The sequence below is a fragment of the Phallusia mammillata genome, chromosome 5 (assembly GCF_965637545.1).
Source record: "Phallusia mammillata chromosome 5, kaPhaMamm4.hap1.1, whole genome shotgun sequence".
NCBI lineage: Eukaryota > Metazoa > Chordata > Ascidiacea > Phlebobranchia > Ascidiidae > Phallusia > Phallusia mammillata.
The window spans coordinates 21442100-21455687 of record NC_137256.1 but is presented as its reverse complement, the minus strand read 5'-3'; the positions used below and the strand labels follow the sequence as shown (position 1 = coordinate 21455687).

Below are 13588 nucleotides of genomic sequence, written 5' to 3'. Positions count from 1 at the left end.
TAACAAAATGAAAATGCTGCTTAAACTACGAATACAGAATCAACCCTGATGGTGTCAACGTTACCTGTGATCCGAATATTTTGCCGAAAATGTGGCACAGAGCTCTTAAACTACCGCAAAGGAGGTTCAGGGTCCCTGCAAAAATGCTTCAAGCACAAAATCACAAAGGACTTTACCAAGCAGTGGGGAATATGCCACAATTGTGGGATGATGTTCGGTCGTCCCTCGATAATCCGACAGCTTCCCGCGCTGAAAATAGTAGGCGGCAAAGTCTATTGGAGGTAGAACACAAGAGGAACTGGAAAAAGACAAAACCTATTTCTCGAGTACATGGTATGTATTGTTGCATCTTTTTCCTTAATTGTTTTGCTAAAATTCATTACTTATAAGGTTGTACAGACTTACCCACTTATTTGCATGCTGACCAATGGTACAAACCATTTAATTGCATAAGGGTTATAAATCTCAACTGTAGCAATTTGTGAAGAAAATTGTCCAATAAGTAAATCGCATCATCCAGTTAATTGCATGAAAAATGTTTGCTCGATTGGACATGCCATTAAACAGATTTATTATTTTGCAAATGCTTTAACAATGGTAGTTGTCATTATCAACGCAAGAATATACTAAGAAATTTCCATAATGCTTTATAAGTTCTTCAAGCAGTCTTTTTTACATTGTCTTGCATAAATTTTTGACTATAAAATGAAACTACCAGATAAATAGTTCTTTACTTGTCTATAAATGCTGTTTTAGGTTTACATGTAAAACAACAAGATATTTCTAATCGAATAAGTGAAAAAGAACGAGAGTTGGAACAACTGAAATATGCCCAGAAGCTGGTGCAACTCCAGATTAGTGAATCCAATGGCAGAAACCCGACACTACAAAACATGACTCCTTGGATGATACCTCAGTCACAAATGTGTGTCGACCAATGGAAAGTTGAAAGTAGGTTTCAGAGATTATCGGTATTGGCCCTTTTGTCATTAGACGGCTGATAAACGGCAAGTTTGTAATCTGTATCGGCCCTAAGAAATCCACATTGGTCATCTTTAGTATGTTTGTCGCTGGGTTGTGTTCAAAAAATGTAAATACTAAAATGTTTGCAGTTATATTTAAAATGTGTTTCTTTTTGTTATTAAGGTATAATTGCTTCCAAACTTTTTTATAGTTTTAGCTTCTTTAAAAATAAAACTAAGTTTACCCATAGGATCAAACAAATTTGGTGAATCCTGACTTTTCAGTCTGTTACTCCCAGCAAACTGAAGTGCCATAAAAAACACTAGCCCAAAGCCTACATAAAACCCAAGTTGTCAAGAACATCTATTGGTCTCATAAACATAAAACCACATAAATTGTCTGACTTTTACAAACTAGAGAGCTTTAATGTGAATTTGATTGACCAAGTTGTTAGAATCCAAAAGTTTCATTCTATTTGGCTAATCAAATTTGCATTTAAGCATTCCAGATTGTAATTTAAGCTTTTTGTCCCTATACCCGCTGTATTTTATTGCACACAAAATGGTGTCCATGAGACTCTATTGAGTAACAATCGGTTGGACAACTTTTGTTTTATATGTAACGATTTTGTACTAGTCAACACAATCAAATCTTGTTATCCAAAAGGAATAAAATAGTAATGAAAAATAAGCATTGTATAACATATTACAAGGATAAAATATATGAAAGAAATGTGTTCGTAGTTGTGGAACAATGTGTTTGCATTGCCATAGTTTAAAAATCTTTAGAAACTCTTTTTTGTAATACTTTTGAATTCATGAATTTCTACAATGGCTTTTAAAGTAAGATGCTTAGCTTCCAATGCCTCTTTGTTACTGCAATTAGCTTTCTTAGGACCAGAAGACTACAAACATATTGTTCAACCAATTTGATGTCTCTATTCAGCAGCTATTCATGTTGCATCCTTATTTGTTGTTTCAGATTTTAACTGGAGTCCACAGGTCAGATCAAAACTCGAAGAATTGTTTCATTTGAAGAATTTTTGGCCAAAGCAGTTGGAGGCAATCAATGCGACAATGAGCAATCAAGATGTTCTTCTTATCACATCAACTGGTGGTGGGAAAAGTCTCTGCTATCAATTGCCTGCTCTTCTTTCTACAGGTAATTTTTTTCAGATTGTATATACCATATTTACTCGATTGCATGCCACCCTCGAATGTATCCCACATATAAAGGTACCAAAACTAAGCAAAAAAACCAGAGCCAGTATATTTGTGTAAAACATGTCTGCGTTTGGACAAGTGCTATTGTCATCATCAGGTCACCAGGTCGAGGTACCAAAAATATAGCTAGCCACACATTAAGGTGTCAAAAAAATTAAGTAACTTCAATTGTAAGGCGCCTGTTGCTGCATAGTACAGCTATTTGTCAACAGTTGCTAGTCACCCAAACAATTGTACCCAACAGAGTGTATGTTGACATGTAAGCCAACATGCAAAGAATTTTGAACACTAAATCAATCAAAATCAAGATGGTAGAATTAATTTTAGCATGACATAAAATGTAAGCTCCCCTTAATTATAAGCCGCACAACTTTAGTGCAAAAAACTTTATAAGCTGCAGCTTACAATCTAATAAACAGTAATATGTCAGCAGGTAGGACAAACTTGGTGGTACAAAAAATGGAACACATTGTTTATGTGGCAATGCCAACCAAGCAGTCAATGCAAGGTTTTAACGAATAGTTTTGCTCAGATAAAAGCAGCTGTTGCAAAATTATTCCTGTATATTTATAAACAGGTTTGGTCAACAGCATACAATTCCAGGGAATCCCATAACTGTCACCAACAAGTAGTCACATATTTATCTAGCAAATGTCGGCTTAATATACTGCATCGACTAAATCCTAAATTTTTTGCCAGGTGTTACTGTAGTAATCTCTCCACTTGTATCACTGATTGAGGATCAGGTGTTGTCTCTTCGGAAGCGTGGAATCGCTGCTCGGATGCTCACATCTCGTACAAGTCCGGTACTAAATTTTTTTTTACTTATATCTGTGGTTTATGCCCAATTGTGGTATCAAACAGAATAGGTGAGACATGCCTCTTCAGCATGCCACTTTTAACAAACTGGAGTGCCATTGGATGGCTACACCAGCCAATATGGCCTATTAGATGTTATAGGACACACAGTGTGCACTGTCTGTAGCTTAACATTGATTGGCTTTATGCTTTTACAATTATGTTTCATTGGTAAATGTTTTTTTAAACTGATAATGAACACAATATGAAAAGTTTATTAGCATTTCTTGTTTGAAATAACTGTTTAGTGCAGTGGTTCTTAACCTGGGGCCCTTGGGGGTCCGCGAGATGGCTTCAGGGGGTCCACAGAGGGAAATATGTTAAGTATCATTAACCAACAGAAGAATATTTTTAAGTTTCTCAACCGTTTTTACAATCCTGCATACGAGTGCACGCTGTTTATTACACCTTAATTATGCCAAGAACAATTACTTTTTGTGCTTGTCTTCCCTATTGTGACTACATAACACACCTGGACAATAGACTTTATAGGACAAGTGATTTGTGAGGTTATATATACCAGAAATATTATCAATTTGATGCGTTGGCCACTACAATACAGAAACGTATTGATTTTGAAGGACTATCAAGGCGGATTTAAATGCTTCAAAAGCATGACAGGGTATAATGCAAGAAACATGAAACATAAAAAGACTTATGGTAAATTGCGTTGGGGGTCCGCAGACTTACAAAATTCATAAAAGGGGTCCGTGACTACAAAAAGGTTAAGAACCACTGGTTTAGTGGCATTTTTACTGGTAATTACCCTCACAAGCTTTTACCCTTGTGCATAGGATGAAGCTTTGTGCATATATGATGACCTACAAAGCAACCATCCTGAAATAAAGCTTCTTTACCTAACACCAGAAAAAATATCGAAAAGCAAAAAGCTAATGTCCCAGGTAAAAAGTGTGAATTGAGTTAATTGATTAGTTCTTCTGTTACAGCCCTGCACAATGCTAAACTCAATATGTATTTGCAATTTAACACTGTGTTTTAAAACAGAATAGAGAAAGTATATTTATATTTTGTCATTTACTGCTCAAAATGTCTTCAATCTAATGGAATGTTTTCAAATACCTACAATCTTTTTTATGTTAATTGGGATGGAATAAATGAGTGTTGTCAGACTTATTAAAATTCCGTCTAATTTTACAAGAAAACACTAGCACTGTCGAACTCTTAATAAGATTGTAAATATATAGCTGTTAAGCTCTTGCTAGTTCTGTAAAAGCACTTAGCAGACCATAGTTTTGGATGGCATTGTGTTAGGCCTTGAGGGATATGTTTTATGCAAAGCCTGAGAAAGGTGACCTGTATATATGTTGCAGTTCAGAATAAGTTTAAGACTGTTAAACTATATTTTGTGTTTATGGGAATTGTTTTTTTAGTTGGACAAATGTTACAAGGCCCATAATCTATCGAGATTTGCGATAGATGAAGTTCACTGTGTCAGTCAGTGGGGAAATGACTTTAGACCAGGTATGAACTCTACTTCTACACAGCGTTAACATACGTTTGATTTATTGACACCATTTGTAAACTTTATGATTTGAATTTGTACTGACCCGAAGGGTAGACAATTCCTAACACTTCGTATATCTGACTCTCTAAATCAGGGGTAGGCAACCTGCGGCCCGCGGGCCAAATGTGGCCCTTCTTTAAAGGCTGTGCGGCCCGCAGAGATGCTTGGATTTCAATAGTACTAGCAAACGAGTTCAACTATTATATATTTTTGAGCAGATTAATGCACCCGGTGCTATTTTCTGCCACTTGGCAATATGTGGCTAGAATCAAATGCAAATTTTGCTTGTATTTAAGCATATTTGGTAAGAAACAAAGCAAAATCACTTTGTGCTATACACGGGTGTGGCCCATGATCAAATTTTGACAATTGTAATTGACCCCACAGTAAAAAAGGTTGCCCAGCCCTGCTCTAAATAAATAAGCTAACCGCTGCACATATCAAACCTAAATGAATTTAAAGTCAAGTCCGATGCATATTCAATTGAAATGTTTAATTGTGTAAGATGAAATCGCTCTAATTTTTTTAAGAGTCAATTGTTCTTAAACTGGTTTTGATTGTTAAACTTTTTGCAGACTACAAGTACCTTGGGATTCTAAAGAGACAATTCCGGGATGTTCCTATCATCGGCTTAACGGCAACAGCCACTAACAAGGTAAAACTTTACAGGAGAGCCTCCACAAATTTTAAGGCTTGGCCCAAGTTGAACGTTTTAGTTAATGTACTGTAAGTGTTTTCAACTCTATCATTCTATTACAGTGGTTCCCAAACTTTTTCATTATTTTGTCAAAACGGTCCCTTTGCCATTATTTCAAAGGGCTCGCGGTCCTTAAGCTGGAATGTGTATCTTAGAAAAACGAAAGTTGATTGCAGGACTTTCGCTAGTTTTGCAAAATTGCGCATAATAATGACCTAAACTCTAAAGACAGCATGTGACATTACAGACAAGACAAAAAACATTACGATTGTGCGCGAACAATTGCATTTTTGATAGTTGTCATTCAATAAAGGCTGTTGTTTAGCAATGGAGACAGTCGATTCTCAATTCTACTTTGATTTAATCTTATTCAGTGGCACAAACTAACGCTAAATAAGATTATAGAATTACTTTACCCGCTTCGCGGTCCCCCAAAGTTGCCTCACGGACCCCTAAAGGACCGCGGACCCCAGTTTGGGAACCGCTGTTCTTTTAAGTCCAATTCCCACTGGCCTTGCTGTCAGATTGTTGGCTATTTGCTTTTGGACAGTTATTGTAGGTTTGTTCCTAATTTTTATGGAAGCAATAGGATTCTTTTTTCTCTCAGTTAGCCTTTTACCAATGTGATCGTAAAAAAATACCTTTGGGTTACTTTAGCAACCGTATTTCGCACATCAGTTTAATGTTTTAGTGATGTTGTTACTTTGTAAGGTCATAAGCAGTCCTGTGTTCAACATTGCGTTTAATCCTCGGTTCTCATTGTTCTTTGCGTTTTTTTATGTCGTTTATTTTCTTGCAGGTTACTGAGGACACGAAAAACATTTTAAACATCTCGGATGCGGTCGTCCTGCGAGCTCCACTGTTCCGATCCAATTTGTTCTACGAAGTTCGTGCGAAGCCTGACACACATCAGAAAGTTGTCAAGGATATTTCTGACACCGTGAAGCTGAGCTTTAATGGCGAATCAGGTTGGTTTATGTTGTAATGGTACTAAGCACCACACGGTACCGCATGATACTGCATGGTACCTCATGAGCTATTAAACGCCTATAAAGTGTATCTGAGACAGAATTATATTGTTATTGCCCTTATCCCCAACCCAAATAGCCCTAACCGTCAGCCTTTTCGTAAGTTTGAAAAAATATCATTTTCGTATGAAGGATATTTCTGTTCTTAAACATTGCAATAACATGCGCTGTTAATACCAGCACTTTCTTTAAGTATCTCTGGACCTGTTTCTAACTCTATAACTTCAAATAAGATGCAGATGCACTAAACTATTTTTAAGTAGTCGTTTAATACAGTGCTCTTCAACCGGTGTGCACGGTGCACCAGAATATGCATGGGGTACACCAGTACGAGAAGGTATACAAGGGTGCATCACAAACTTTTAATGAACCATTAATATATATTTGACTTTCAGGATATTAGAAAAAAGATATAGGTTTCAACTGATGTGTAACCAAGGTAACTTTTTCACTGTTTTATCCCCGATCCCCGTGTCAAGTTTGATAGTGTCTGTGTTACATTCGGGTTATGTTAGGATATCGAGTGTTGGCTTTTTCGACGATGCTTCATAGAAAATTCGCGAAACATATGCTTGGAGTTAGTTGACATGATAATATACATAATGATTTTTCACAACGCTTTTTACCTCAGTATTCTTGAAGTAAACAGGGTGCATGAGTTCGTCACAACAACTTTAGGGGTTCACCAAACCAAAAAAGGTTGAAGAGCACTGATTTAATACACTTAAAATGCATTTGTAGAGTTGCCACTATTTAGCATTTTAATGCAATAGAATGTTTATTGTGACGTAACAATGTATCGTGGTGCATAAGTTTTCAGTAGTAAAGGTGTCTAATTTTCTATTTACTATTAATCCTCGATTGTAGGGCTTGTGTACTGTCTCTCTCGCCGCAACTGCACCGACGTCTGCAAAGGCCTGCAAAGCCACGGATTAAGCGCAGCGGTTTACCACGCTGGCCTGACGTCAGAGGAAAAGACCGAAACCCACCAAAAGTGGATCAACAATGAAATTAAGGTAACTATTTGCGGTAAACACCAACATTTTGCAAAAACTATACTACAAGGCTTAAAATGTTCTGACCAGCACAGCAGTGTAAGAAAATAGATCCGTAATTCTTGGTCGTTGTATAGATGGGAAAATACTGCATTTTCAAGATTAATGGACAAAAGAAAACATTAAAAAACTGTAAAAAGCAGAGAAAATTAATGCCTTAGTTTTTTTACAAAACCAGACTGTTCAAGCAATTGTGCTGCTGTAGTTTAGGTTGCTGCCTAATATCGTATATTGTGTACTTCATGCATATATAAATATAGTCTGATGTCAAGCCTATCTCATAAACTATCTTTTGTATACTCATGCACGTATGTTTACGATTTGGATTGGCACCCATGTTTCAAATTCAGATGAATCAGCCCCACGGCATATTTCAAATCAGATGATTGCTTTTTACTGTTTCAGATTCTATGCTCAACCGTAGCTTTTGGTATGGGCATCGATAAACCGGACGTACGATTTGTGATTCACCATTCAATGAGCAAAAGCATCGAATGTTACTTCCAGGTACGTTTTTTCCACATTGATTTTTTTCTGCTTATGCAACTAACACTGCGGCATCAATAATCATTATCGAGCTTAGAAACCTGTAGTTTAAAATTGTACAACTCGGTGTAAATTACGCCATAATATTAAAGAAAACACCAGGCTGACTGGTATTTTTGAAATTTGGGTACATAAATTTAAAAATTATTTTAGACTGTTCTAATACAGAGGTTTCTTGCTAAGTTTGGCACTCGTATTTGGATACTTCTGAACTTTGGGCATCTCTATTTACAAAATATTCTAGACTGTTCTAGAACAGAGGTTTTCAACCAGTTTGGGCACTTGTTTGTGCGTTATTTATGAAATTTGGTTATCTCAATTTGAAAACTATTCTAGACACTTCTAGAACAAAGGTATCTATAACCATATTTGCCATTTGTTTTTGTGTTATGTCTGGAATTTGGACATTTTAATTTAAAAATTATACTAGACTGTTCTAGAACAGTGGTTCCTAACCAGATTTACCATTCATTTTGGTCGAGGTGCAACCATTGAAAATTGGAAAACACTAAAAGTGGCTATAAGAACTGGTTAGGTTTCAAGGAAAATGGTTAAGATTCTCTATTCTAGAACTTCTAATGTTCTGTTATTGCCAGGAATCGGGTCGAGCCGGTCGTGACGGTCATCCAGCTCTTTGTCTACTTTATTTCGGATACAGTGATGTTTTCCGCCTCAGTTCAATGGTTTTCACCCAAACATTCGGCCCTGAAAACCTTGAGAAAATGTTGGAGTATTGTCAATCGTCAAACGCGTAAGATATGTTGTGTTTTGCTTGTATATTGTGTTTATTCCCTCCACTGGTCTTTCAATAAGGGTACAAATATATAGTGGCAATAAATGTCGCAAATTTTACAGTTGCCGCCACCGATTTATCGGCCGACATTTCGGCGACGAAAGCGACACTTGCAAATGCACAGGGATGTGCGACGTATGTTCAGGACTTCGAGGTAGGTTTTTGACCAATGTTTAAATTTTTCAAGTAAAATCTAACCTAATACCCTTTGAACTAACATGAGCTTTTTCGGGGTGCTGTCAAAGTTTACTACAAAAAATCATATTCACTTTTTATGCTCTTCCTAACGTTCTAAAGTTGCATAGCTATTTTTCGGCTTATTGTTTGTTATAGCGATGGGACGAGTACCCGGTGCTCCGTACTCGGTATCGATGGTATCGAACGATTTCAGTGGTATCGATACTCGTACTCGGTATCGAAATGTCTGACCTCTGTTTTTGATACCAACATTCAATACCGAAGGCCGGTTTACACTATAACAGGGGTGGGGAACCTTTTTGTTCATAAAGTCCACTCAACGTTTTATCGACACTCGTGTAGGCCGCATAGACTATTCCCAGGCCTAGGACAGTGCTCTTGGTAGTCCCACTGAAAGTAAACACCAACTTATCAAATAGTAATGGGAGATAAGACAAAATCCACAAAAAAATACATTTTCGTTTATTTTTCTTTGACGGGTGCAGCGTGCAATATCAAGATCCTAAAATGTTTTTTTTTGCGTCGAAGGCCGCACGTCGTGCCCTAAAAGGCTGCATGTGGCCTTTAGGCCGCAGGTTTTCCCACCCCTGCACTATAAGAATACGGGCAATTTTTTGCCAATATTTGCTTCGGACAGCACAAAATCGGGAAAAAGTTCTGCCAGGTTACATATGTTTTTTCGCTATCGTGTGAAGATCATTTTTTCTACATGCTTCTACATGTTTGTGTATAAACATGTACCCCGACAATGGCAGATAATTTAGCTAGTGATATACAACTAACTACAACACTATACTTAAGTACTCGGTATCGAAGGTGTATACACGTGGTACTGGTACACGGTGTCGGTACTCGCTTCAAAACCTGGTATCGTCCCATCACTAGTTTGTTATAGTTTTGTTGTGTCGCTATGTTTTTATTATAGGAATAATAAACTCGTTTTGACTACACGACTAGCCTCAACATGCAGAGAGAACAATTAATCGCACTCTCGGAAACAAATACATCTTACTGAACCTATGAACACATCAGGACATCTGTTTAATAAATCCACCTCTCGTTAATCTTTTCAGCAAAAATTTCACATGACATCACAGAAGCTTGCCGCGCCCTTCTTGCCATTGTTAAAGCTTCCCGAGGTAATGATCTTACGGGGAGACAGCTGATAATAAAAGCCAGACAAGGTGGCACAGAAAACCCTGAATTGAAGCGATATACGAAGGAAGAACTGCAATCAATTGTTCTTTACATGCTCCAGAAACAATATCTCAGGTATGTTTGAGTCAGGGTTGTAAACGGGTCTGAAATTGGAGCATGAACCCGGCCCGGACCCGAAAGTACACGCCGCAAACCCGGCCCGAACCCGAAACGTTTTTAAGAAACCCGATTAAGCCCGAATGTTTGATTGACAGGCCAAGACATTAAAGCCCTAGGAAAGACCATGACAACCAACACAATAGACAAAAGGCCTTAAACAAGAAAAAAACACTGACACAGAGTGTAAAGTCAGGCCCGAATCAAGCCCGTTTTTTAAGAAACCTAAGCCTGAACCCGGCCCGACTTATAACTCTGTTTTCAGTTTATTGTGTTAGACACCATTTCCAAATGTATGTGGATGTATGGCAGGGCCGCTTACGACCATGAGGACAAAATTAAGCCGTCGTGAAGATGTACATAAAATGCTTGTATAAGCGGCCGTGAATTGGATAAAACTTTTTGCCAGCTTACAAATTAGCCTAAATGGATTTTGTGGGGCTGAAAAGATGCTACAGGCCCAGTAGCCTTTTGAGTCGAAGTATAGGCAACAATATAAATCAGAGGTTTCTCAACTCGTTTCCGGCCATGGACCACCCGGTTAATTAAATAAATATCGTGGACCAGTCCGTTTTTAAGTAAGGGTTAAAACGGACAGTTAATAATAAATGGCCAAAAACTTTCGTACTAAATATTCGATTAATTATTATATGCAACCATTTCCAGTTTATCACCTAATATAATTAACGTCCTGTGGACCTTCCTAGAAGTCATCAAAGACCACTAGTTGACTGATATAAATATATGATTACGTTATAAGGAGTTAAAACTTATCGCCCAATCGTGCAGAGTTTAATCTTTCAATTTAAACTCTCTACTCTTTCAATTTAAGTTAAAGATGAGTATAGAGGCACCAGCAGATGGAATATCATGAGATAAGTTATATTCAACGCGTTCCTGTGATTTCCTAACCATAACCTGGGCAAATCTAGCTTGCGGTGGGATTCGAACCCACGACCGGAGCTTTTCCGGGGCTGGTGCTGTACTAACTGGCTACAGAGGTGGTACGCCTAGAAGGGATGGGCCAAGTCGAGCCAAAACCCGAGTACTCGGTACCGAGCATTGCTCGGTGCTCGGCCGAGCAGTTGCACAAACTGACCCGAGCATTAAATGTGCATATTCATGCCCTGCTAACATACGTAACTTCGAAAAAGTGTTCGAAAGGGTATCTGTGAAAAAAATGAATGATTTTTAAAATGTTTTAGATGGTGGAAAAACGTGTACTTCATGGCCATGTACAGCTTATAATACACCGCTGGTGACGTAAGAGACCTTGTAGAGCTAGAACGTAAAAGGGGGATTTTTGTGACGTCATAATGCACCGAGGGTACTCGGCCGAGCACCGAGCATGAACGTGAGATGCCCGGTGCTTGACCAAACAGAACACTTGCTATTTTGGCACATCCCGAACGCCTACCCAAGCGAATCGCAAGGCCGGCCTTTAATATCATTAATAGGTTTAGCGTACTGTGATTTATATATCAGTGTGTTGGTCTGTATGGTCTCGTAAGGGCTGGTCCTTGTTATATGTTTTTGTTTTGCAGCAAACTGTATTGTTTTACTTCCTACGACAAGGTGTTGTATCTGGTGCCAGGACCAAAATCGCATGACCTCAAAGCTGGAAAAGTGCAAATGGATTTTTACGTTGCCAAACGATCGAGAGAAACAATTTACAAAAAACGATTTTGTAACAAACTAACCCCAATTGTTAAAACATCAACTTAAAAAACTACGGTATTGTATGGGAGAGTAGCACCAAAATATAGTTGGTTGCCTAATAAGACTAAAAAAATCGCTTTTCTTTATTTGCAGCAGTGATTACAATTTTGGGTTTGCTGACACTCATGGGGCCGTGAAACTAGAAATTCGTGGAATTTCTTTTGTATTCTGAAATGGCGCTTTTTACTGATGCAGTATTCTGTGAAAATAGTACAATCTTAATATGGTACGTTTCTGAAAAGTGTTCCTTAGTATCAGTGCCTTTGACTTGTAAATTTTCGAGAACGGTGCTATCTCGAAAAATTATGTACTAACATAAGGAGTGAAACTTAAATTTTTGTTTTTCCATTCGTCTAATTTGGATATAAAGCCGTTTTTCGTGTTGTGTGAAATTTTTTTCAAACGCTGCAAGTTTTTCTTTTTTGCCATGACACATAACACCATACACACTCAGCTGTATTATTTGGAGAGCGTTCGTTTCTATAGTTATTTTTTTCACTGCCCTATGTTACCATGCAACAAAAACTGCCTACCGGTTTGTATAGTCTTGTTGTATTTCGTTTACACCAAACCATCTACTACAGGGGTGGGCAACCTGCGGCCCGCGAGCCGCATGCGGCCCTTCATTAAAGCTTGTGCGGCCCACAGAGACGCTTGGATTTCAAAAGTACTGGCAAACGAGTCCAATTATTACATATTTTTGAGCTGATTAATGCGCCTGATGCTAGTTTTCTGCGATCTGGCAAAATGTGGCTAGAATAAAATACGAATTATACTTGTAGTTAAGCATATTTGGTAAGAAACAAAGCAAAATCGCTTTGTGTGATGAACATGTGCGGCCCTCGATCCAATTTTGACATTTATAATTGGCCTTACAGTAACAAAAGTTGTTCACCCCTGATCTACTACAAGTCTACAACTGCCATGACACATAACACCATATGCATTTTGCGTCGATACTAAGTAAGCTTTCGTGACCTCCGTTCATTTATACTACTCAAGTTTAGCATGAAACAAAAACTGCCAATCGCATCGTATATTTCACGTGACGATTTACTGCCCTGAGGAGATGTTTGTTAATTCGACTGTTTACAACATTGTTTTTCAAATAAGGAACTTTTGTCCTGTAAAGTATTTCAATGCATTGTATACAGTTGGCTAAACTTGTTTTTCAAAACACATCATGTGCTGGGCAAGGAAGCAAGGCCTTGGTTTTGAACCTCGTTTTATTGCGCAAAGAACAAACTAGTTGTATTCTTTTGCGCTGGGCAGAAGTTTGTTATTTTGTTTCTATTCAGTGCTACACTGACAACGTTTTCTTTTCTGTAAATGGTGTAGCCTATTAGCAACCTTTTCAGTTTTGATAATTCCACTTTTTAATGCAGTGTTTATTTTTTCCTTGCCGATCAACTACTATTTCTTCATTTTGTGTTTTACGCAATACACTTTTCTGTTCCAAAAATTTGGGTGGTCAAATCGTTTTATGCGAGAAACGCCAAATCGTTTCTGGAGGCATGGGCGCCGGCACGGCAAGAGGGGGCAGTTGCACTATATGCACAAATTACTTAATATTGTAAAACTTTCATATGTACGTTTGTCAAAATTTGACCCCTATTGCAAAATTTTCTGTCGGTGCCCATGTTTGGAGGTTAACTTTCCTCGTAATTTT

The 13588-nt window shown here is 37.9% G+C and overlaps 1 protein-coding gene across 2 annotated transcripts; it reads left to right on the top strand.

Annotated features, from left to right (window-relative positions):
- The first annotated feature begins 21 nt into the window (after positions 1–21).
- LOC145228567 (ATP-dependent DNA helicase Q1-like) lies at positions 22–13381 on the top strand. Of its 2 annotated transcripts, XM_080093654.1 has the most exons (15): positions 22–333; positions 757–951; positions 1945–2124; positions 2886–2992; positions 3839–3946; positions 4436–4526; positions 5145–5224; positions 6066–6234; positions 7162–7310; positions 7755–7856; positions 8492–8646; positions 8751–8842; positions 9960–10158; positions 11745–11934; positions 12013–13381. In XM_080093654.1, the coding sequence occupies exons 1-14, from the start codon at positions 90–92 to the stop codon at positions 11923–11925; spliced, it is 2052 nt and encodes a 683-aa protein (XP_079949780.1). In that variant the 5' UTR covers positions 22–89; the 3' UTR covers positions 11926–11934; positions 12013–13381. The 2 variants fall into 2 exon arrangements, with proteins under 2 accessions (XP_079949780.1, XP_079949779.1); XM_080093653.1 differs by having other exon boundaries at positions 11745–13381.
- The last annotated feature ends 207 nt before the right edge of the window (positions 13382–13588 follow it).